Source organism: Triturus cristatus, chromosome 7 (assembly GCF_964204655.1).
Source record: "Triturus cristatus chromosome 7, aTriCri1.1, whole genome shotgun sequence".
Lineage (NCBI taxonomy): Eukaryota > Metazoa > Chordata > Amphibia > Caudata > Salamandridae > Triturus > Triturus cristatus.
This window is the reverse complement of record NC_140590.1, coordinates 1,691,543,427-1,691,569,098: the sequence shown is the minus strand read 5'-3', so window position 1 is coordinate 1,691,569,098 and position 25,672 is coordinate 1,691,543,427. Positions and strand designations below refer to the sequence as shown.

General features: G+C 47.6%; 1 protein-coding gene across 1 annotated transcript in view; it reads left to right on the top strand.

Annotated features, from left to right (window-relative positions):
• The first annotated feature begins 16,215 nt into the window (after positions 1 to 16,215).
• The window catches only part of CLSTN3 (calsyntenin 3), a 126,952-nt gene continuing 117,495 nt past the window's right edge, over positions 16,216 to 25,672 (top strand). Inside the window, exon 1 of the mRNA XM_085619878.1 lies at positions 16,216 to 16,848. Within this exon, the coding sequence (XP_085476004.1) occupies positions 16,758 to 16,848 (91 nt within the window). The 5' untranslated portion in view covers positions 16,216 to 16,757. The remainder of the gene's footprint in view (positions 16,849 to 25,672) is intronic.

Here is a 25,672-nt window from a genome sequence, read left to right as displayed (position 1 = left end):
GGGACAGAAAGGTCCCAACAAAAGGGAGCGGCCATGAAAATGAATTAAAGACACAAGGAAGCAGGCAGAACACAGAAACGGAAGGGACAAGGAGAAGCAACGGGCACCTAAAGACAGAATGAGTATAAATAAATAGCAGGAGCAGAGATAGACAGAAGGACCTCACCACAAAGGGACATAACAGAAGTGGAAAAGAGGGCCAGCAAAGCCTTGGAGAACTGTGAAGTCCACAGGGAGAGATTTAACAAACAAAGATATAGTGCTCCAGCAGACCGAAGGTGCAGAGACAACAATGAGCACAGGAACACACAATGCACTGAGAGAAAAGATGCACACACACCGCAGGAGTACAAAGACACAAAAGAGCACCAATCAAACCGAGGACCACGGAGGCAGAGGCTCAGAAAGAAACGGAATAAGTACAGACAGACAGAAGGCGGGCAGACAGAACCATGAAGAGCAGCAGGAGCATGCCACAATAGATGTACAGAGAAGCAGGGTGGGCACAGAGGGGCTGAAAGAGCACAGCGTGACAGGAGGAGCATGGAGACAGGACCAGAAGTTACAGCAGAAGCACCGAGAGGCAGAAAACAATAGGGGCAGAGAGAAAGAGAAGCAGCAAAGAGGGGGGACATAGAAACTCGAGGGAAAGGAAGGATGGAGGGCAGGGATTCTGTGGCGCAGGTATTTCTGATGGATAGGGATTGAACGAAAAGTCTACCGAAGAGCACTTGAAGGTCTTTAAAGAATGTACAAGTCTCAACACTTAACTGCACTGTACGTTTGACGAAAACCTTCATTAAGTACTATTTACCTGCTGCTTCTGGTAAAAAAGCAGAAAAAGCACTTCACAGAGCAAAGGTCACTTGCCAAACCTTTTAAAAACAAGCATTGAAAATCACCAGAAAGGCTCTTTGCTCAGCGGTGCGAGTATCACCAAAATAAAACACAGCTATGCGACGTCAGCCTGATCAGATGCTGTTGCTGTGAAGGGCGCCTCATATACAGGTTGTAAAGGTGGGGCAGCGAGGCCCAGTCGGAGAGGTGGGCACAGTGCTGGGAACCTTCAAGCTTTTCTAAACGAGCCAGCAACAAAAGTGAAAGCAACCGCGAGCAGGCAAACAGCGTGCATGCAGCGTGCACGAAGACAGGGAGGGAGAGAGGGAGCAAGCGGCGGAGCCGTACGAGCGTGCACATCTCCTGTCCTTGTGCTAACGCTGCCAGCCATGCGCGTGCCATGTCCTGTCTCACTTCGTACACCAAATTGACAATAGGTCTCGCCAAGGCGACAACGCATGCGCTGCGTCGCTAGGCGAGACCTAACGAGCAGCACATGCACTGCGTCGTTAGGCGAGACCTAAAAAGGGAGCAGAGGATTAAGTTGAAAATCAAATTGTCCAAGATCACACATTTTGGCCAAATGGGAGACTACAATTAAAATTCTTGTCTCCTGTTCTACGTTTCCAACTAATCCAATAGACCACTACTGGTGGGCAGTGATTCTGATGGCAAAGGCAAGGGGCTGCCGTACTCAGGCAAATGTCCCTTTGTTCCAGGCCCTACTGTGCTTTAGAATACAGTGTTTACTTCTAGCATTTTTAGGTGAAGGGGTTAAACTGAGGACATATGTCGAGTATACTAGTTGTATGATTAACAAGCATTTGCAATGCAATAGGTCTCGCAATTATGCAAGTTTGAGCTATTGGCATTGTAAATGACAATGCCTTTAATGTATGTTTTGTGTTTTTAAACCTATATAAAATGCATTGTTATTTATAACCAATTGGTCAAACTCTTGCAAATGTGAGACATATTGCCTTGCAATAGAGGGCCTTCTCATCCAGTTTGAGAGCTTGTTGATGCAATTCAGTACAGGATCTGCGCTCTACAAAAACCTACATTAGGTATGGTAAATATGAAATAATATTGTTTCACATTTGATGACCGTATAGGCTATCTAACTAGAAAACATGATTAACGGACACATTTTGGGCACATCGTGACACGGGAGCATTTGTGAATGTTGCAATAAAAAAAAACATATTACTTTCAGTAGATGAAACTCAATTTAATGGTATACTTGTATGTACTTAATTGAGACTGAAAAATGTTGAAGACACTTTTTTAGCATTTTAATGTCTTTATCATAATTTTTCATGACATTTTGGACTGATTTACACCTTTTGATGGCTCTTCTTGAGCTTTGGCTCTTGGAGCCAAATCAAAGGCCTGGCTCAGCTCTCCCCAAGGCGGCGTGTGTCTCCCTCAGAAATACAGTGTCTACTTAGCACGTGTGCAGCCCTGTCATAAGCTGCCCTTCATAATGAATCTGCAGCGTCAATCATAACACAGCCCCTCCCCGTACACGCATCATAATCTGTACAGCACGCAGATCTCTGCAGCATGCTTGTTATTTATTTACTTTTGAAGCAATCGCGGCACACCCTGCTGTACCTTGAACCATCTTAAGCTAAAACGCGGGGTGCTGCGATTGCTTCAGAAGTACATAAATAGAACAAACAAAGCAGGCAGAAGCCACATTTTCCCCCCATTACCAATGTATGAAACAGCGCGTTAGCTTTAATGCAGTGCCATCCCTGCAACAAAAATAAAGCACCACCACTACCGGGTATAGAAGAAACAGGCCTAAGGCGGGTCGGGGTAAGACACCTCTGCTACTAAATTTAGTTTAGGAACGTTCCACGAAACCCACACTGTGCCTGTTTATGCTTCCCCGTAATAATACCGGGCGACAGGGGTTGGATGACCCTCCCACTCATCCCCTGTCTCCGATTCGCACGTGCTACCCCCTCCTCCTATCGTCTAACGAAGACTCACCAGTTCCACGGCCACCATCGTACATCGATTTGCTCGCTCACACTATGGACCGGTACACCATAGCATTCAAACCCGGTTGGTTAGAAGCAACCCACTTGACATACAAGGCCGTTGCAGCCGTGGCCGGGGAGCGTGCGCGACGTGCAGACTACTTGGTATTGTAGTGCCCAGCGCTTTCTACTTCGCCTCCTGTTGCGTTCCACTTCCGCGCGCTTCTCAGAGAAGGGTGACCTGGCGTGCGATCCAGGCGTCATAACATTAAAGCGCGAGTGGTGGAGACGTCAGGGAGGCTGGTGTGGATAATTAATTAAAGAGGCGACAATGTTTTTTGCCAAGAGTGAACGTGAGATGGTTTATCAGGAGAGATATAACGTGGTTGAGGTTCCGAACCTGAAGTGATCCGGAACAAAGTTAAGCACGCCATTAAAATAATATAAAACCCGGCCCATAGCAATTCGTACCAGGCTCGGCGAAAACCAATACCAGACAAAATCTGAAATAGCCATAGGTCTGACACATATTATACCATATGCTAAAAAACACTAAGGAGCGGGCTGGTTACTAATTAGAAGGTGTACTGGGGCAATCTTGGTTGGGAGTACTGTTTTAAGATGGCCACTGCGCAGACGGGTCTTGAATTCGGAGTAAGAGCGGGCCATCGTTTGTTTTTAATGTAATCGTCTGTGACTGTGAGGTTTTGTTTGCCTTTTTGTGCCGTCCCACTTGGACAGCCTCGCCTGCCAAAAGGTTTATTGTCTTTATGGGGCCATGTGTTTGGCCCCGTAAAGATAAGAAACCTTTTGCGACGAACGTAATTTAGGCGAGCCCGTCCAAGTGGGACGGCTCAAAAAGTCAAGCAAATACGTCATGCACAGCTCTGTTCCAATGGCTGGCCACCGTTTACCATAAACGGTGACGCCAGCCAATGGAACAGAGGGGCGGGGCTTAAAGCCCCTTACAGAAAATACCCGTTAACACTAAATCTCGCCAGCGAGACTGCGCATGCGCGCAGCCTGCGCCAGGCGAGACCTAAAGAGTACGCGCTGGATCAGGTCCTGTGGCAGTAGATGGTTACTGTGAAAAATATATAAAATATTTTCACTCTGACGCATACTTTTACCCTAAATCACATTCACCAACCTTCAGCTCAACTCAAATACATCCCCACATATAGTGCCACTACGCAGTTAACTGTATCCAGATTATTTTATCATACATATATTAAAAATAGATCAGAGTACCACTACCATGGTACAATAATTTGTAAGAATCTAAAAATACAAGTCCTAGATATATTTCAAAACCTTATACAGTGAGGAAATGACTCAACCCTAGGGAAGACTGGATGAAACTCACCTCATGATAGGGACCACTCCATAAACCTGGGTATTGTTAACAAGGCAATTGATTACAGTTAAAAACCATTGTACCCAGTCAGCCCCAGCACAGCACCCACAGAGCGGCTGAGTAAACACTGCAACCAATGTGGGGGCAAGATGACCCGAACAGACAATTTCATTCATCAGCATGAGATCGAGGGGATATAAACAGTAATGTAGTTTTAGTTTACACATCGCCTGTAAACATCGAATATAAATTGTACCATGGCAGTGTTACCATCATCTATTTTTTCTATATTTATACTAAAATAATTTGGATGCAGTTAACGGCGTAGTGGCACTATATGTATATGTGGGGATGTATTTGAGTAGAGCTGACGGTTGGTGAATGTGATTTATGGTAAAAGTATGTGCCGGAGGAAAGATAGGTTACATTTTTTTTCAGTTCCATGCGGAGCCCCATCGCTTTGGCTAAAAGGGCTCCTCTCGCATCCTTTCTCCGCAGATGGTTACCGGGCAGCTTGTGTGGTGGACGCTACCATTTGCCATTGCTGACCCACGTCATTAGACTATGCCGTCGCATCTGGATGCCAGAGTTGTTCATTTTCTAAATATGTGTCTCAAAAGTTGCAATGGGGAGCAGTCAGTGGTTACCCCCGGAGGGGGTGAAGGGATGTGAACTCTATTGAAGTATGTATAGGTCTCACAATCAATAAACTCTATCTCTGGATAAGGTATATCTTTTAAAATGGTCTGAGTTGGAGGAGGAGGATTTAGGTGACACCCCGAAAATGCGTGACTCATATACCCAGCCGCCAACAAGGTTCTTCTGTTGTCTCCGCGCGCTCAATGTGTCTCCGCGCGCTCAATGAGTCTCCGCGCGCGCAGTGGGTCTCCGCGCGCGCAATGGGTCTCCACGCATACGAAGCATCCTGCGAAGTAAAAATAGAAAGTTGAGGACCCTAGCTCTGAGCACCATGCTGTCCTCCTATCTGGGATGTGGACTCCGAGGCATGCTACCCTCATTGCTAGCCCCCCCTGATGTGGGCTCTGAGCCCCATGCTACCCTTATTGCTACCCTCCCAGATGTGAACTCTGAGCCCCATGCTACCCTCATTGCTACCCCCCCCCCCCTCCTGAGATGTGGACTCTGAGCCCCATTCTTCCCTCGTTGCTAGCCCCCCTCCATGGATGTGGACTCCGAGCCCCATGCTTCCCTCATTACTAGCCCCGCCCCCCGCCCCTCCACTGTATGGATGTGGACTCTGACCCCATGTCCCTCCTCCCTCTGGCCCTGACCCCGAGGAAGGGCTCCGCTGCCACCTCCCTTTGCCCCCTCCCTTTCCTGGAGTGGGGTCTCTGGTCCTGGGTGGGACGCGGAGGGCGCTAAGTGGACAGATGGCGGGTGTAGGACAGGCGGCTCGGAGTGGGGATTAGAGCTGTGAGGATTGCATTGATGACAGGGGGATAACAGCTTCCGAGGGATTAGAGCCGAGAACCTGGGGTCAGCTGCGCGGCTCACACCACCTCTCCCTCCACGACCCCACGCCCCCTTCTGTGCGGCTCACACTAACTCTACCTCCTTCCCCCGCCCCCCTCCTTCCATTTATAACCTGCAAAGAGCGCCCACTCAGAGGCCTGCAACTCGAAGGATGGAATTGTATTTGTATTTGACTTCGCCATATAGCGCTGCTCTTCCTTGCATGGGTGTCAGTGTGCTTTGCAACATAACCACAGAGAACCCGTTTTCGGTTTAGAGTAATGGTAGGGCCTGCTCAGCCAGTTCTACTTCCAAGCTCATGAAATGAGGAACATTGTTTTGAATAATTGTAACACGTGTTGTTATAGCGCCAAGAAGTCAGTTTGCGTTTTGTGGTATGAAAACAGTCATCGTTGGTACCCTTATGCTTCGGCGGCCCCCTGGTGAGTCCGTCGCCCTTTCCGAGTTTCACTCCTTCATAGTCAATGATGGCAAAGAGCCCGGCCAGGAGTGAGGCTGCGCTTCAAGGCGCTTGAGTCTATCCAGATCTATCAAACCATCAAGACTAAGCAGGAGGGAGCCTTCGCGTGGGAGTGAGACTCCATTCAAGACAAGGTTGCGCCCTCGCCTCATCAGGAGTGCGATGCCTTTCCAAGGTGTGAGATTCCTGGCCTGCTCTAAATCGTGAGACTCCATTGAAGTCTCTAAAGAAGATGAGCTCAGATCGGAGCGAGAGTGTGTCCAAGGTGTGAGACTCCATTGAAGTCTATGAAGAAGCTGAGCTCAGACCAGAGTGAGAGTGTGTTCCCAGGTGTGAGACTCCATTGAAGTCTACGCAGAAGCTGAGCTCAGACCGGAGCGAGAGTGTGTTCCAAGGTGTGAGACTCCATTGAAGTCTATGAAGAAGCTGAGCTCATACCAGAGCGTTTCCCAGGTGTGAGACTCCATTGAAGTCTATGAAGAAGCTGAGCTCAGGCCAGAGCTAGAGTGTGTTCCCAGGTGTGAGACTCCATTGAAGTCTATGAAGAAGCTGAGTTCAGACCGGAGAGAAAGTGGATCCCAAGGTGTGAGACACCATTGAAGTCTACGCAGAAGCTGAGCTCAGACCGGAACGAGAGTGTGTTCCAAGGTGTGAGACTCCATTGAAGTCTACGAAGAAGCTGAGTTCAGACCGGAGCGAGAGTGTGTTCCAAGGTGTGAGACTCCATTGAAGTCTATAAAGAAGCGGAGCTCAGACCGGAGCAAGAGTGTGTTCCCAGGTGTGAGACTCCATTGAATTCTATGAAGAAGCGGAGCTCATACCGGGGCGAGAGCGTTTCCCAGGTGTGAGACTCCATTGAAGTCTATAAAGAAGCTGAGCTCAGACCGGAGCAAGAGTGTGTTCTAAGGTGTGAGACTCCATTGAAGTCTATGAAGAAGCGGAGCTCAGACCTGAGCGAGAGAATGTTCCAAAGTGTGAGACTCCATTGAAGTCTATGAAGAAGCGGAGCTCAGACCGGAGCAAGTGTGTTCCCAGGTGTGAGACTCCATTGAAGTCTATGAAGAAGCTGAGCTGAGACCAGAGCGAGAATGTGTTCCCTGGTGTGAGACTCCATTGAAGTCTATGAAGAAGCTGAGCTCATACCAGAGCGAGAGCGTTTCCCAGGTGTGAGACTCCATTGAAGTCTATAAAGAAGCTGAGCTCAGACCAGAGCAAGAGTGTGTCCAAGGTGTGAGACTCCATTGAAGTGTATGAAGAAGCTGAGCTCAGACTGGAGCGAGAGTGTGTTAAAAGTGTGAGACTCCATTGAAGTCTATGAAGAAGCTGAGCTCATACCGGAGCGAAAGCGTTTCCCAGGTGTGAGACTCTATTGAAGTCTATAAAGAAGCTGAGCTCAGACCGGAGCAAGAGTGTATTCCAAGGTGTGAGACTCCATTGAAGTCTATGAAGAAGCTGAGCTCAGACCGGAACGAGAGTGTGTTCCCAGGTGTGAGACTCTCTGGAAGTCTATGAAGAAGCTGAGCTCAGACCGGAGCGAGAGTGTGTTCCAAGGTGTGAGACTCCATGGAAGTCTATGAAGAAGCTGAGCTCAGACCGGAGCGAGAGTGTGTTCCCAGGTGTGAGACTCCATTGAAGTCTACGCAGAAGCTGAGCTCAGACCGGAGCGAGAGTGTGTTCCCAGGTGTGAGACTCCATTGAAGTCTACGCAGAAGCTGAGCTCAGACCGGAGCGAGAGTGTGTTCCAAGGTATGAGACTCCATTGAAGTCTATGAAGAAGCTGAGCTCAGACCGGAGCAAGGGAGTGTTCCGATGTGTGAGACTCCATTGAAGTCTATGCAAAAGCGGAACTCAGACCTGAGCAAGAGTGTGTTCCCAGGTGTGAGACTCCATTGAAGTCTATGAAGAAGCTGAGCTCATACCGGAGCGAGAGCGTTTCCCAGGTGTGAGACTCCATTAAAGTCTATGAAGAAGCTGAGCTCATACCGGAGCGAGAGCGTTTCCCAGGTGTGCGACTCCATTGAAGTCTACGCAGAAGCTGAGCTCATACCGGAGCAAGAGAGTGTTCCGATGTGTGAGACTCCTTTGAATTTTATGAAGAAGCTGAGCTCAGACCGGAGCGAGAGTGTGTTCCCAGGTGCGAGACTCCATGGAAGTCTATGCAGAAGCGGAGCTCAGACCGGAGCGAGAGTGTGTTCCAAGGTGTGAGACTCCATTGAAGTCTATGAAGAAGCTGAGCTCAGACCGGAGCGAGAGTGTGTTCCCAGGTGTGAGACTCCATGGAAGTCTATGCAGAAGCGGAGCTCAGACCGGAGCGAGGGAGTGTGTCCAAGGTGTGAGACTCCATTGAAGTGTATGAAGAAGCTGAGCTCAGACTGGAGCGAGAGTGTGTTAAAAGTGTGAGACTCCATTGAAGTCTATAAAGAAGCTGAGCTCAGACTGGAGCGAGAGTGTGTTCCAAGGTGTGAGACTCCATTGAAGTCTATGAAGAAGCTGAGCTCATACCGGAGCGAAAGCGTTTCCCAGGTGTGAGACTCTATTGAAGTCTATAAAGAAGCTGAGCTCAGACCGGAGCGAGAGTGTATTCCAAGGTGTGAGACTCCATTGAAGTCTATAAAGAAGCTGAGCTCAGACCGGAACGAGAGTGTGTTCCAGGTGTGAGACTCTATGGAAGTCTACGCAGAAGCTGAGCTCAGACCAGAGCGAGAGTGTGTTCCGATGTGTGAGACTCCTTTGAATTTTATGAAGAAGCTGAGCTCAGACTGGAGCGAGAGTGTGTTAAAAGTGTGAGACTCCATTGAAGTCTATAAAGAAGCTGAGCTCAGACTGGAGCGAGAGTGTGTTCCAAGGTGTGAGACTCCATTGAAGTCTATGAAGAAGCTGAGCTCATACCGGAGCGAAAGCGTTTCCCAGGTGTGAGACTCTATTGAAGTCTATAAAGAAGCTGAGCTCAGACCGGAGCGAGAGTGTATTCCAAGGTGTGAGACTCCATTGAAGTCTATGAAGAAGCTGAGCTCAGACCGGAACGAGAGTGTGTTCCCAGGTGTGAGACTCTATGGAAGTCTATGAAGAAGCTGAGCTCAGACCAGAGCGAGAGTGTGTTCCCAGGTGTGAGACTCCATTGAAGTCTATGAAGAAGCTCAGCTCAGACCGGAGCGAGAGTGTGTTCCAAGGTGTGAGACTCCATGGAAGTCTATGAAGAAGCTGAGCTCAGACCGGAGCGAGAGTGTGTTCCCAGGTGTGAGACTCCATTGAAGTCTACGCAGAAGCTGAGCTCATACCAGAGCAAGGGAGTGTTCCGATGTGTGAGACTCCTTTGAATTTTATGAAGAAGCTGAGCTCACACCGGAGCAAGGGAGTGTTCCGATGTGTGAGACTCCATTGAAGTCTATGCAAAAGCGGAACACAGACCTGAGCAAGAGTGTGTTCCCAGGTGTGAGACTCCATTGAAGTCTATGAAGAAGCTGAGCTCATACCGGAGCGAGAGCGTTTCCCAGGTGTGAGACTCCATTGAAGTCTATAAAGAAGCTGAGCTCAGACCGGAGCGAGAGTGTGTTCCCAGGTGTGAGACTGCTTTGAAGTCTACGCAGAAGCTGAGCTCAGACCGGAGCGAGAGTGTGTCCCCAGGTGTGAGACTCCATTGAAGTCTACAAAGAAGCTGAGCTCATACTGGAGCAAGAGAGTGTTCCGATGTGTGAGACTCCTTTTAATTTTATGAAGAAGCTGAGCTCAGACCGGAGCGAGAGTGTGTTCCCAGGTGTGAGACTCCATGGAAGTCTATGAAGAAGCTGAGCTCAGACCGGAGCGAGAGTGTGTTCCAAGGTGTGAGACTCCATTGAAGTCTATGAAGAAGCTGAGCTCAGACCGGAGCGAGAGTGTGTTCCAAGGTGTGAGACTCCATGGAAGTCTATGAAGAAGCGGAGCTCAGACCGGAGCAAGAGCGTTTCCCAGGTGTGAGACTCCATTGAAGTCTATAAAGAAGCTGAGCTCAGACCGGAGCGAGAGTGTGTTCCCAGGTGTGAGACTTCTTTGAAGTCTACACAGAAGCTGAGCTCAGACCGGAGCGAGAGTGTGTCCCCAGGTGTGAGACTCCATTAAAGTCTACGAAGAAGCTGAGCTCAGACCGGAGCGAGAGTGTGTTCCCAAGTGTGAGACTCCATTGAAGTCTACGCAGAAGCTGAGCTCATACCGGAGCAAGAGAGTGTTCCGATGTGTGAGACTCCTTTGAATTTTATGAAGAAGCTGAGCTCAGACCGGAGCAAGAGTGTGTTCCCAGGTGTGAGACTCCATGGAAGTCTATGAAGAAGCTGAGCTCAGACCGGAGCGAGAGTGTGTTCCCAGGTGTGAGACTCCATGGAAGTCTATGCAGAAGCGGAGCTCAGACCGGAGCGAGGGAGTGTTCCGATGTGTGAGACTCCTTTGAATTTTATGAAGAAGCTGAGGTCAGACCGGAGAAAGAGCGTGTTCCCAGGTGTGCGACTCCATTAACATCACTGTGGTAAAGTCTAGGCGGATATGCAGGCTTTGCTTAAGGCACGCTGTCCATGAGATTCTATTAAATTCCTCTTGCCTAATGAAAGAGGTGTGGAGTGAGTATGCTCCCAGGTGTAAGACTGAACAAGCATTTGCAATGCAGTAGGTCTCGCATTACTGAAAGTTAGACCTATTGGCGCTGTAAATAATAATGCAACGCCAATAGCGTACACTTTCTGTAATGCGAGACCTATTGCATTGCAAATGCTTGTTTATAAAAATATAGTAAACCAATCCTGCTGGTTCACTCAACAATTAATGGGACAAAAATGATATTGAATGTGTTCAGTGTGAAAAAGTAAACACACAGTACTGGTGAATAAAATAACAGTCTGAATATGAGATCAACATAAAACGGTGACAAACTATATTCTGACTAGTACCTCCAGCATCCCATGACGTTCTTCAACAGCAGGCCAGTGGCCTGTAGAAAAGGGCCTAAATGTTCCCCCTCCAGATAACGAAATGGATGGACGCTACACTTGTGCACGGAGGGTGGGGGGACATCTTACAAAGTCAAGAGATGGCCAGAGCTGGCCAACAAAAGAATCAATTGGTGATGTCAGTTGGGAGAGAACAAAGCACCGAAAAGCAGGACAGGTGCACAATATTAACCAACCAGAGAAAAAGAATTTTAAAAAGCAGGCCAACTAACCAACCAAAAAGGTGGGCGTGTCCAAAGTCCCCCATAGCCCATATACCGAATACAGCATGCCCCGCAGAGCAGCGCTTGCACTGCTCAGGTTTGACCTAAAAAGATCTATAGGGCACCATTTTCAAGACCTTCATGCATTGTATTAGCCATAAAGATAGCTTAGTGAGAAAAAGATTTGCTGTGATCTACAGGTGAGGTGTACAAATCCGGCAGACAATTGAGGCTTTAATCCTTCTGTGTTTGGGATAATTGCGGACCATTATGCGGGTGATAGGATAGATAAACTAGGTAATAGTAACATCTATCGCTGACAGCATTTATGGATGGTAAAACTGTTATGAAGCGTTATGTAAAGCAAAGCATTTTTCATAGAGACTTTTGGGTACTTTGCTTGACCTTCAAAGATCAAAGGTTAGGGAGAAAAGTTACAGGCATGCTGAAAATGGAGGCTGCATCCAGAATGTTCCAGCGGCCTCAGGAGGCATCAGCAGGAGACAGAGGAAGTGCGACCCCTGGCGTTGGAAGAGGGTTCTGCCTCTGGAATGGTCAGACACCTGAAGCACCAGTGTACTATCCACGCCTCTAAGCTGCAAGTCAGCCTGCCTGACCACTCCAGCCTTCTTCTTGGGTCTCATAATTTGCTAAACCTGCTTTGTTGTGTGTTGGTCTGTTCCTTCACCGTGTAGTGGTGGACGTGCCCTGCTATGCAACACCTGTTGGGTTCAAACGCTGCCACCAGTGGCTCTTTTTCTTCTCCAATATCTTGGGTCTTATTTGTGCATTTTACTATAGCACGTACTTGGTTGGCCCAGGGAGCAGTTATACAAGAGATCCAGACACTTTAGGGCTTATTTACAAGCCCCTTGTGCCGCTGGTACGTCACATTTTCCCATATTAAAACTGACGCACCTGCGGCGCAAGGGGCTTCAAGGGGCTTATAAATAAGCCCCTTTGTGTTTTTTATTACATGAGAGCCAGATATTACAGGGGCATATTTACAGAGAAATGGTGCACGATCCAAGCAATTCAGCAGCGCCATGCAGTGTCATTTAAAAAACGCAGGGATGCGTAGTACTCACAAGAATACGGCGCACCCCTGTGTTTGCCTTTGTGCCGGTGCTAAAGAAAAGCTGCCCAGCGCCGACACAGACACCCTTGCGCCGTGGTGCAAGGGTGCCTGCATTGCAGGGATGATTGTTTACGTGCTGGAAGAGACACCTTCCTGCTCATAAACAATCATTAAAGGCGATTTGCTCCTTCTCTGTGTGCTGCAGAATGCCGCGCACAGAGCAAAAATGAGGAGAAATAAAAGTATTTCTCCTCGTTGCACCACTCTAACCCCCGCTTTTCATTGGTGTTAGTTTTTGGCGCATCCTCAGATTTTCAGATCCTTGTAAATTTGGGGATGTGTCAAAAAACAATGGGTGTTGTGGTTGAACGCTCACAGCAACACCAATTGCACGCCCCTTTAACGCAGATACCTACGTGAAAGGGTTCGATATTTACAAAGCGGCGTTAAGCCACACAAACTGGCTTAACGCCGCTTTCTAAATATGGAGCAGGGCACTGCCCCACCAGAGAACCAGAGAAATTGACGCTTTGGTGGCGCAATCCTCTTGTAAATATGCCCCACAGTCTTTTTATTTCAGGCCCGGGGATGTAAAGTGATTTGCGCAGAAGAGAAGCATACTGAGCTGAGGCTGGGATTTAAACTTGATTCTCCAGTTCCAAAGTCGGTAAATCTGGTCACTAGGCCACATCTTGCCGACGCTGCCTCGTAGAACTGCACATAGCTTCCAGTAAGGCAGCAAAGCACTACATCGTCTGATATGAGGACCTAGAGTAGTGACACAGTTTGAAATTCATGTACACATTATAAATTCATAGTCTGATGTCTGGTTCCTTGACTGATGTCACAAGATGAGGCTGGGTTCCTAAACTGATTGAGGTCATTTCCTGGAGTGATGTTGCAGTCTATTTTCAGATGTTTGTATGATGACACCGCTCGTTTAGAGTCCCATCCCTTCCTAGATGTCACTGTCTGGCATCGGGTTATGAGTCTGAAATCACAGAATGATATCAGATTTCTGCCTGATGATATAGTTTGATGTCTAGTTCAAGGAATGACGTCACGGTCGATTGGGTCCTGATGTGATGTTGCAATGTTGTAATTAGTTCGTGGAGTGATATTACTTTGTTAGCTAACCAATGAGATGATTATATAGCCTGTCTAAGAGAAAAGGCTGTTTTTAATGTAACAATAATTCTCAAAGGGTAAGGACTATCCTAAGAAAGTGTTTTTATTGGTATCTGCTTTTAAGACATGTATCTGGTGTGTGGAAGTTTTATAAATTTGCTGTAGAATATTTTAACCTGTCACTATTTTCTCTGTTTTTCTGTAGAATATTTTAAATCAGTAATTATTCCTTTGCACCTGTTTAAAGATTATGATCTAAATAAACATATTTTTTGACGTGACTTGACTTGAGGGAGGTGCAACTGTTGTAGGTCACTAACACCAACGGCACACTGGACCCTACAAAGGCATTGACTAGCCTGTTGTAGCAGTCACCTTAATTGATATATTATGCCGCACACTCACCCAGTGCTTAATTTGAGCCAGTAGTTTCCGGTGCTCAGCACCGGCACTTAATCATCAACACCGTCACTTTTCATGAGCACCAGTTAAGGACACATTAATTTACGGGGAGATTAAGTGATTTGTCCAGAATCAAAGGATGTTGATCCGTCGCCGAGACTCGAACCTGGTACCCCTGCAGCTATGGCCTTTACGCCACATCCTCTCCCGACTTTCATGGTTAGCAGTTGGTTTTGTTTTAGGGGGCATTAACAGGAGAAATGGACTGGTGCAAGCTGCCTCCTGACGAGAGCCCCGGCACGTATTTTATCACAAATTAACCACTGCACTCACCAACGCTGCTCCTCATGTCACTATTGAATCTATTACTGCCTGTCGCTTCACGGATTATTCCAGCGTTATTCATACTTACACTGGGACTCATCACTTCAGTAAATAACTCCCCTCAGCTTGCATTGTGTCCATGCCAGATCTTGTCCACCCTTCTCCCTGGGCCCCTCCTGCCAGCAGCCTAAATTTGGCTAGAGGGTAGGAGACCCTCAGCTAGTCCTCAATGATAAGAGGGGCATCTTCCACCTCACAACAGGCCTTCTCCCCTACCAGAAATGCCTCCAGCTTCCACCAGAGCCTTGATGCATTTTGAGGCGGGTTTTTAACAACTTGTCGCCTAAGTGTTGGAGTTAGAGGACGGGGTCTTCATACAAGAATCTGGAGCCACTAAGGTAGGAGGTAAGATCTTAATTATTTATTACATGTTAAACCCTTATTCACAGCAATAGCAGGTAGGGCCTGCCAGACCTTCATCCTCCCTCCAACATTCTCCCACACACCAGCTGATACCCAAACCGTGGGTTTACTGAAGTCCTGCCACCCCGGTTTCGCTCTCTCTTCCATTTGACAGCGATAAAGTGCTTCACTTTGCTCCCTGTCCCCTTATTTAGTCCGCAGTTCACAGTGAGGTTGGTTCCTAGTCACCAGAACAAACTCCTCAAAGCGCTGCCCAACAACTTATGACCTGGTGGTGCCCGAAAATGCTTGCTTCCGGTCCAGGGAGGACCTGGCCTGGCAGTTCGGGCTGGACGGTTCCCATGGGGAGCAGGGTCGAGACTGACTTGCATATGGCTGGGTCCAAACTGGAATGGCATGGTGAGCAAAAAAATGATGGATTAGGCCCAGATCCCTGTACTGGGGGGAATGTTTGACATTGTTGAGCACTCTGCCCATCAATTCTTCTTTTTGGATTCGCAGAAGGTCGGCCTCTGTCTGTAGTTGTAAAGTGGTCAAAATACCCATGGACTGGGCAGAGGCAGTGACTAATTAATTACCTGTGACAGTGTTTAATTGAAGCATTATTTACACCCAGCACTTCTTCTCTTCCTGGTCCTTTGACTGACGTCACAGTCTGAGGCCAGGCTGATGGACTGATTTCATATTTGAAGACAGTCCTTAAAAGTCAGTTCTTTTTCTCACTCCCTTTCTCTCCCCCAAACTTTTCCATTTTCCCACCCACCTTCTTTTCTTCTCCGTCCAGGCACACCGCCCTTCCCCTTTATATCCTAGCTGATACACCCACTCTTTCCTCTCTCCACTTCTCCCGTCTCTCATACTCTCCCTCACCATGCCAAGTTTCCGTCTTTTCTTCTCCTTCACTCTCTCCAACTCCCTACATCTCTTTACCTTCATAGTCCTCTCTCTCCTTCTCACTCGCATCTTTCTTTTCAGTTACCCTGTCGCCCTCCTTTCATTCTCTCTGCTCTGATTATTTTTTAGTCTCCCGAATATCCGCCCCTTGTCTCGCCCGCTCTCTTTCCTAGTGCCATGTGTTTTCCTCTGCCCACTAGGTCACTCCCCCGTTTTCCCTTCTCTTCCTGGCGCTCGCTCTCTCTCCCGTGATATCTGTTTTTTCTTTCGTTTGACTCTTTTCATTCGCCCCTGCTCTTTTTTTCCTACTCTCACACTCTACAACCAAGAGACAAGAGTTCTAATCCTGGCTTCACCGCTAGACCGCACCGTGTGTCCTTAACCAAAGCACATTATCTCACGGTGCCGGGGCCTATAACATGGGATTTCTTTTTAGAGCAGCCTAAGCCACACCGTGTATAAATAAATGGACATTGATTGGTTTTCTCACCACATCTCCTCCTCGCTCGCCCCATCGCCCGCTAGCCCCCTCCTCTGCTCCTACCTCCTGCAGTAGCTGTTGAAAGAGCCCTACCATTGGCTGGAGCAGCTGCCCGTCCTTGGCCGGTGACGTCATGCTGCGGTGCATGGGATGGGCATTTTCCATATATTTTTTTTTAATTCTGGGCAGCATCCTAAGCGGGGACCGAAGACCAGCAAACAACATCCCCCTCCTCTTCCTCCTCCCCGGACCCCAAACCCAGCACCCCTCCCATCACCCCGAGACTGTTACCAAGGAGACGGCCATCCGAGAACAGGACCCAGAGAGACCGAGGGACCATCAGGCATAGGGTACCCGGGAGAGACAGACTGACATCCCACACACGCCCTGAACACAGACAGACATCCAAAATACGCTCCGGGAGGCTGACATCCAGAGAACGGCAAGCAGGAGACAGGCGAGCATCTCGGAGACAGTACCACGGGAGACAGACAGACATCACGGATACGGTAACCAGGGAGACAGACATCCAGGGTACGGTAACCAGGAGGCAGGCAGACACCCCCGATACGGTATCCAAGGAGACAGTCAGTCAGTCTAAGAGACAGACTAGGGAGAGGCCGCCAGGTGCTCGGGGACTGGCCCGGTGACAGACGACAGACGCGGCCCTCCCTCACTGCTGCACTGAGCGCCCACCAAGCCAGAAGCGGCCATGGGGACCCCCGAGTCCTGCACCCCCTGCACTGCACCCCTCCTCGTGCTCCTCCTCTTCGCCCTGCTTCACGGGGGGCTCTGCAACAAAGGTGGGTCCCGGGAGTGTGCGGTGCGTGCTCCTCGACGTGGGTGTGTCTGTGTGTGCAGCTATGTATAACATATGCCATATGAGCGCTCAGTATATGATCCGTGCACGCTCGCGCATGTCCTATTATTTCTAATGCACGTGTGTATTTAGATGCAGGCTTTATCCCGGAAAAGCAACGTGACGTCCCTCTCACTACAAGAGAGTTATTTGCTGCTCGCGAGTTTTGGAAAATGAGAAATGCGGCCACAAATTGGTTTAAAGGGGGCAGAGTTATAGGCCTCCCAAAATGGCCTCGGAGCACGGGGCTGTCACGTGACCTTTAGCATGGAGTCGCTGTCGCTGACTCGCGTGTGCATGCATCTATCGACACTTGAAAACAAGAGCTAATCATTACCTAACCTCAGGTACTGATACATATATCTATAAACACACACATCAATTACATTATATATATATATAATATATATATACACACACACACACACACGTATATATATATATATATTTATATATTTATCTACATATGTGTGTGGGTCTGTGTGCGTGTGTTTGTATAGTGCAGCGCAGAGGATTCTGTGCTGTGTGCGTATTGTGTAGGAAATCGAATCATTTTCAAGGAAATATTTGGTGCAATTAGCTATATACACGTGAATGATTACGTACGTGTATATTTTTTTACACCAATATTCGTTGTCGTTTATCACCAAGCGCCCACATACATCGAGAAAAGGAGGCGCTTTAGTAGGGCAGTCAGGGCGAGAAGAAGAGGGTCTGAGGGCCCTGCAAATGCCTACATGGTTGTGGGGGAGGGAGGGGGTGGAAGGTGAGGTGGGTGTGTGCGTGCGCGCGCGCATATGTGCGTGTTTGAGCTAGTGTTTGTTTTGTTGGCATGCGCAGGTGTGTTTGTGTGTGAACGCGAGTGTGGATTTTTGTGTTATCATACCCATGCATCACATGTCTGTATGCACATTTATACTCATGTTTTAGAAGACATACTTTGAAAGCCATTAGAGTGTTTGGCATGTGTGAGTGTTTGTGTGCATGTGTACATACACATTTATAGGAATCTATGTCATTGTTCGTCCTCCTGGGTGACATTATAATCACATTGGCGTAATTCGCATCATTTTTGGAATTTCAAGTTACACTTTTTACACGAAATTCCCAGAATTATGCCAGTTGTGCAATCACCCCCCTACGCAGTAAAAATAAAATAAAAGAGTAGGCGCAACCAGAAAACCAGCGGTTGTTGTTTCAAGCAATTGTGCGTTTTGTGCTCTTTTGTAGTGCAAAATGCACCCCACGTCAAAAATGAATGCAAGGGAGCCTTTTGTGCTAAAAAGCATGGCACTAGAAGACAGACTTGCATTTTGTATAATTATGCGTAATTTCATAAAATTTTCCTGAACTTTTCAGAGAAATATGCAAAAGCAAATTACGCAAATTTGGCACAACCCAATTGTAGCAATATGAGCGTGCACATCTGTAATCTATAAAGACATTATTGCATGTGTATTTAAACCACAGCTCCGTGCCAGGCGTTCTCCGCTCGGTTGTATGTAAATGTAAATTAAATGTAAATTTGATACTTGTATAGCGCACTACTCACCCACAAGGGTCTCAAGGCGCTTGTACGAATACCGCTGTGGAACCCATCCTGGCTTTCCCTGTGAGGCGTCCACTCCTGGGCACCCCCAAGGTGGAGGCCAGGCATCCTTAGCATTGTGAGGGCCATTGTGGAGATTAAGCAAGCTATTGCCCAGAGATGCAGAGTGGGACTCCATGATTGGAATGGCACCGAGGCGAGAATTATCAGGTCCGTGGAATTTTTGAGCCCAAGACCCGCCGAGGCAGGGAATTGAACCCTGGTCCCGGGCTAGACTTCTGCCTCAGGGTCTGCCGCTCTAATCATTGAGCCACACTTCTCCACAATATCAGAATATCGTTAGCAAAAATATTGTCTGATGGAAAGCTCATGACTCAAATATTGCTCTCAAAACATCCACCTATTTGGCATAGAGTTTCTATTATTAACGTCATATGTTTGTAAACGATATGTACGACACATTGATGGTTTGGCCACAAGATTCTGTTGCCAAAGACCCCCGCTCGCTCCATGGCATGGTGACGTGGTCAATTGAAGGATTCCACTTGAGTTTCGCAACCGTAGAATTGTTAAATGTTGGATTAAACATACAATCATGAACACCCATGTCCAGAACACATCTGTGTTTGTTACATGGACAGGGCGCCTTCGACAAATGTAGGCCATATTCATAAAGTCTCAAGTTGAAAGGCTCATGGGTGGTTAACTCTTGTGTTTTGAGTCATTTTCTGACCATGAATGACCAGCATTGGTCGGTTTGGCTCCTTAAGACATGCAGCACCTGTAGATTTCTAGAACTCCTGCTGGGCAAGATGTACACACATGGGACTGCCACCAAGAGGAACATGTTTGGCTCCTTAAAACATGCAGCACCTGTAGATTTCTAGAACTCCTGCTGGGCAAGATGTACACACATGGAACTGCCACCAAGAGGAACATTCATTGCTAGAGAATGATGCTGCAAATCTACTTCTTTTCCACAAAAATATTTTTTTCCCTGTGGGGAAATCTCGTCTCATTCACCCCCATTAAATATTTGAAATATGTTTCTTTCTGTGAAAATGCACCAATCACTGCCTGTAGGAAGCTGGCTCTGTATATAATACATCAAAGTAAGGTATAGTGTGCAGAGTCCAGTGGATCCCCAAAGGCTTTACAGAGGCTAAAGTAGATCATAGTAATCCTCTTTTTTGTGGTAGCGTGGGCGAGCAGTCAGGCTTATCAGAGGGCAGTGCTAAGCATGTGTTGTACACACACAGGCAAGAAATGATTACTCACACTCAATGACTGAATCTGAGACCAATGGTTTGTAAAAATAATGCTTTAGTATATTTATTTTATAGGACCAAATATCCTTTGTTGCAAGTGAATACGTTTTGCAATATCAATGCTATTCTATGTAAAAAGTGGACACTGCGTTTTCCAATCAGTACAATGTTATCCTGTGGGAGGAAACACAATCAGAAATATGCAGGGAAGTAAATGATTTACGATATTGAGTTCTGGATAAGGAATCAGTACCAGGTAAGGTGCAGGAAAGTGACAAAACTACACCACCAGCGGCACTGACTCGGTCGGTTAGGTGCAGAGGTCAAGCTCGGTATCTGGTGCCAATGTTATCCATTGGAGAAAGGGGGCCTTCAAAGTGTTACTACTTACAGGTAAGTAGCATGGTTTTGTAAGCCAGTCTCTGGGGGTTAAGGTAAGTACGGGGGGCATAAGCAGCACCAAACCTACACCTCCAGTGGCACAGGGGCGGCCGGGTGCAGAGTTTCAACACAGCATCAGGCACCCAAGGCAAACCAATAGGGAATCTCGAAGTCGGAAAAAGGCTGGGAGGCCTATAGCTACACAGGTAAGATGGGATGTGCTGGAGCGTCAGGACACCATCGGTTGATCTCCCCAAGGCCAAGGGGCTCTGGGTGCAGAGGTGTCCTATGGCGTTGGGAAACAACTTACTGGTGCAGGTCGCGATTGGGGGGGGGGGGGTCATCGTACAGAGGCTACAGGCATTAATGTGGAGTCCGGCAGGGGTGGGCTGTTGCTCAGAAACACTGGGGAACCTTTGCTGGACTAGTGGGCTACTAGAAATCAGCTTTGGGCATTGGGTAAAGATGTAGTGCTTTTTTGGTCTTTAAAGTTGTTTTTATTTTGGACAGGTCCGCTATCTATGGGAGATCAGGAGTTTCTATGGAATGCAGGCAGTCCTCCCAAGGTTTTGGAGGTCTCTGGTCTGCGGGACGAGTCATTGGAGCTGCAAAGTTCAAAGGTCACAGACAGGCTGGCAGGGCTGGGACCAAGTCAGTGGCTGGACCTTCTTGTTGTGCAGGGATCGTCTCTTCTTTGTCCTCTTCTTCGTAGGTCATTGGTAATCTGACGATTAAGATTTAGGGGTGTCCCTAAATAGTAACTTTAGGGGCATTACAGGGGTTAGAAGGTATTAGCAAATGGACAAATTACCTCCAGGGTGCCTACACCCTTTGTATGTCCACTCCCTCTGAGTAGGGGACATATCCCTAACCCTACTGACTAGAGTCCTCCAAAAAAATACGGAGGATTCTGAAAGGAGGGGGTCACTTCAGCTCAGAGCTCCTTAGGGGTGGCCCTGGCTAAGAGGGGACATACCTCTCTAGCTTACTAATTTTCCCGCCGAACTTGCAGCAAAAAATGGGGCTTGGTCGGGGTGGGGGGCGGACATCTGCACCAGCTTGAGAGGCCCTGGCCAGCATAACAAAGGACGGGATGCCTTTGAGGCTCACCACCGTTCTCTTCTGCTCCTGCTTGGGGGTAGGTGTGAAGCACCCCCACCCAGAGCAGGCTTTGTTTCTGACCCACAAAAGTAAAAGGCTCCCACCTCAGGTGGTCGGACCATGTATAGAGGTAGCCAGCTAGTGGAGGCCAGTCAGGCACCCACTGGCTAGTTGGTAGGATTTCAGGGGACACCTGTGAGGTGCCCTCAGGGTGCATTTCTTAATAAATCCGACACTGGCATCAGGGTCAGTTTATTAAGCTGAGATGTTTGGTACCAAACATCTTGGAATTCAGTGAAGCCATCGTGAGCTGTGGAACTCGTAGTGACAAGGTCCCAGCCAATGCACTCAGTATGGCTTTACTGTGCACTAATAATGTCTAAGAATGGACTTAAACACTACAGGGGCATATCTGCTTATGCAGTTATGCCCACACATGAGGTATGGTGCACCCTGCCTTAGGGCTGTAAGGCCTGCTGTAGAGGTGACTTACCTATGCCCTTTGAAGTGCTGGTAGGCCTGGCACACAGGGATGTATGCCAGGTCGACTCGTCACTTTTATGTGCACCCAAACACACAGGCTGCAGTGGCATTATGCCTGTGTTTGGTAAGCGGTCTCTTAGGGTGGCACAATACACGCTGCAGCCCTTTGAAACCCTCTCTGGTCACAAGGCCCTGGGTACCACTGGTACCTATTACAAGGGACTTATATGTGATCCAGGGGTGTGCCAATTGTACAAACAATGGTACAAGTTTGGGAACGAATACAGGCACTAGGAACCTGGTTAGGGAGAGGTGTGGCACAGCGGCCAGGGCGTCTGACTCCGGAGCACGGGGCTGACAGTACGAGCCCCAGCGTCAGCTCAGCCCAGCACCATGTGACTCTGGGCAATAGTTCACTTAATCTTCCCGATGGCCCCCAGCGCCTTGAGACCCTTAGGGGTGATTAGTTTATGCTTTACAAATACCAGGTTATTTATTTATAGGAAGGAACCCAGTGCACACTCAGTCAAAGATGCACCAGAATCAGGCAAACGTATGGGGGGGTACGGCAACAGAAACCCACTTTCATACTCTGCCTTTGACAGGAGTGAACTTCTGCACATGTGCAACTTGGTAATGTACTATTGATATTGAATGCTCACAAAGCTAGGTTTTTGGTTCCTGACTTTAATTGTAAGTGCCACCACAAAACACTCAGCCTAAAATACCCCCACTATCACCTCTAAACCTAATTTTGTCAGGATTATTTACTGCGTTCCAAAAAAACTAGGTACAAACATAAAATTCCATCAACCCTGATTCTGTGGATTTTATATTGGAACTTTTTTATTTTAAGGGTCTATGGGTGTGAAAAGACTTTGTAATGTGGGCCTTGTGTTATCAGTGGGATACAGTAAAGGTATACGTTTGTGGAAATGAAGGGATGCAGTAAGATGGACACTACAAGTTTTTATTGATTTATTTTGTTTTTTTGTGGTTTATAGATAATTGTGATTAATGCATACCTACAGAGGAAATTGTAGATGCACAGTTAAAATTACCAGTACGAATATGATGAGCAGAAGTGGGGAGTTATCCACTTGAGAGGAAGGGACAGGGGCAGTTATTTAAGAGAGCTTAAAGCTAATTACATCTGGGACGACAAAGTACATTAAACAGAAAAACAGGAGTCAGAAACCAATGGAGGAGGGAAGGAGGGGAAAGAGACAAATATATCCAAATAGCAGTGATCATGAAACAGAAAGACCAGCCTAGGCTAATGTAGTAAAGGTATGGAAAAGTAGATACGACGGACGTAAGACCAAATTAACAAGGCTGTTGTAGAGACGAAAAGTTAGTTACTTGGGAAGAGAAATACAAGATGAAGACAGAGGTCAGATGAAGAGATGGGGAAAGTGATGCCCAAACTTAGGCTTGAACCACTGTGAGCTGCGTTTTCTTATCCAGAATGTTCCAATAGAATATATTCAGTGCTGCAAGCACACCATTGGCCTCTGGGTATTTCATCTTATTGATCTGGCAGGGAGGGTTCCCTGTGGGCAGGGCTTTGTGAGTGGCCATCTTGTACAGTGTCCATACCTCCATATCTGTGAAGCCGTTGGAGAGTTTGTAAGACTCCTGTGGTCAGATTTTGTGCTTCCGATAACAAAGTGACCCACTCCAAGTACAACTGTCCTGAGGTGAGCTAGGTGCCTTTCGTATGTTGGTGAAAGGCTGGCTCTACTGCTTGTCTCTCCCTTTGACCATGAGGGTCTGGTAGTAGGCATTATTGAACCCTCTCAGCCTCTTTGCTCATGTAGATGGAGGCTACTTGGTGCACATGTCACCGACTGTCATAAGGTGAAAACCTGGTCCTCATACCCTCTACCTGGCGGTAGGACAGTCAGGCCATCAGCTTGAGGTTAATCCCGCACATTCACGCCTCGACTATTGTAGGTACGCCTGAACCTGACAATCCAGGGAGTGAAGATAAGAGCACCATGAACATGGCAAGTGCAGTGCGTAGGCCTTGTTGTCGTCTTTACTCCCTGCAACCAGTAGCAGCACAGAAACAAATGATAAGTACGTACATAATGAGCTGAAAGTATCTTATTCCAGTGTAAAGGGGTAGGGCATGTTCAATGAGGATGGAGCCACAGGCTTCGTGGGACATCAAGCGAAACATTGAGAAAGACGAGAGGTTATTAGGGATGAGACTCCTACCAACTTCTACCACTTAAATAGAAAACACAATGCACCGCTAACCCTGGCTATCGCCAAGACTCCTCTGGTTCCTTGGTGGGTTGCATGCCTCGATAATTCATGTGTTTTACTCCTGAGACATTAGTCTTCAGCTGCAAGAGCTTCCAGTTGAATAAGAAACCTTTATATTGGTCTTGGTTGGATATTTCTTCCATTTCCAAATTGCAGGAACTGAGCATTTCTTACTGTTTCTTTCTCGTGTTCTACTGTAGGATATTCCTGCCAGCCATCTGAAGATCTTTGCACTCTACCTGCTTCCAAGCACAGAGCAAGAGTACCCCCTAGGGACCATTGTTTGATGTGTGTGTTTGACTCACTGGACTAGTCTTGACAAGAGATGTAGCCCAGGGGTCCAGCCCAAACCTTTGACCAGGGAGACCCAACCAGGAGCTTCATAATGAATTGTTTCACCACCCGGGATTCCAGCTGAATCCTAGGCACATTACTGACCTCCATGATTGTGTTAATGGTCTTTCCTTCTAGACTTTAAGCACTTAGACGCTTCTTGCAGTAGTGCACTATATTAATGTCAACATTTTTCATTCGTTCATGAAACACACTTTTCAGATCGCCTGTTGCTGGAAGATCACCGGCCTATCCATCTTAGGATGGAATCTCTCTCTCTCTTTCTCTCTCTCTCTCTCTCTCTCTCTCTCTCTCTCTCTCTCTCTCTCTCTCTCTCATTCCCTCTCTCCCTCATTATTACTCTCTCTCTCAGATGTTTCTGAAAATGTGCCCTTGTCTAAGGACTTAGAGCTTAGTACTCATCTGCATTCTCCCCCATGTAGGATCAAATTGCTAAATTGTAGACTTAGCTACTGTTAAATGCACACATCACTTTGCGGTGGGAATGCAGGCACAGGAGGGCCTACAGGAATGTTCTGTCAGTCTATCACAAGACTTGGGCAATGCGTTAAGTACAAGACCTTAAGGCAGAAAAGTAATGTGGAAGATGATCAGTGTTTCAGGAAGGCCGACAAGTTAGGATGGATTCCATCCGCACGTTGACTTGCACTTCATGTGAACAAGTTCAACCCGAGTTGGATTCGTTTACTGTTCTTGCACCAGTTGGTTGAGTCTGTCAAGCCGCTCCTCCAGCATGTGCTGAGTCCACCTATTTAATTTGGTCCAGCATACAGCCCTAGTTCTCTATATTTGTCTGACAGTAGTGTCAAGACTGAGTGGACTTATACTTCTTCATGTGGAACATCTCTACAGCAATGTATATGGTAACAAGGCCACCAGTCCCTTAGGGAAGCGAGAGAAACGGACTAATGTTTAGAACGGTTGGTTCTAACTCCAAGGTGCTGTTCGGGACCAGGACCACGTTGGCTTCTTCAATCAGAGGCTCCAGGTCTTGGGGAAACCTGCCACCTCCTTGTAAGGAACAGATCAGGAGAAAAGCTTGAAGACCAGGGGATCCATACAGAACCCTTCTCTGCAGGTTCAATTCTGGGGCCCTCTTGCATTGTTTGAGTGATGACCACACCTGGAAGGTCCTTTTTCAGCTCATGGACAGTGAAGCTAAATGTGTGCTGTTGATGGAGTTTCTGTGTGGCCTGCAGGAACAAGCATGGTGGCTTTATCCAAACAGCGGAGTGTATCTAAGAATATTGAGCCTGACGAGGGCTTGGTTTGCAGAGGTGGTTGGAATCGACCCATCTTCTAGGTGTAGGAAGCCTCGAATCTTTGATGTTAGTAGGCCTTCACTACTAGCAAAGACT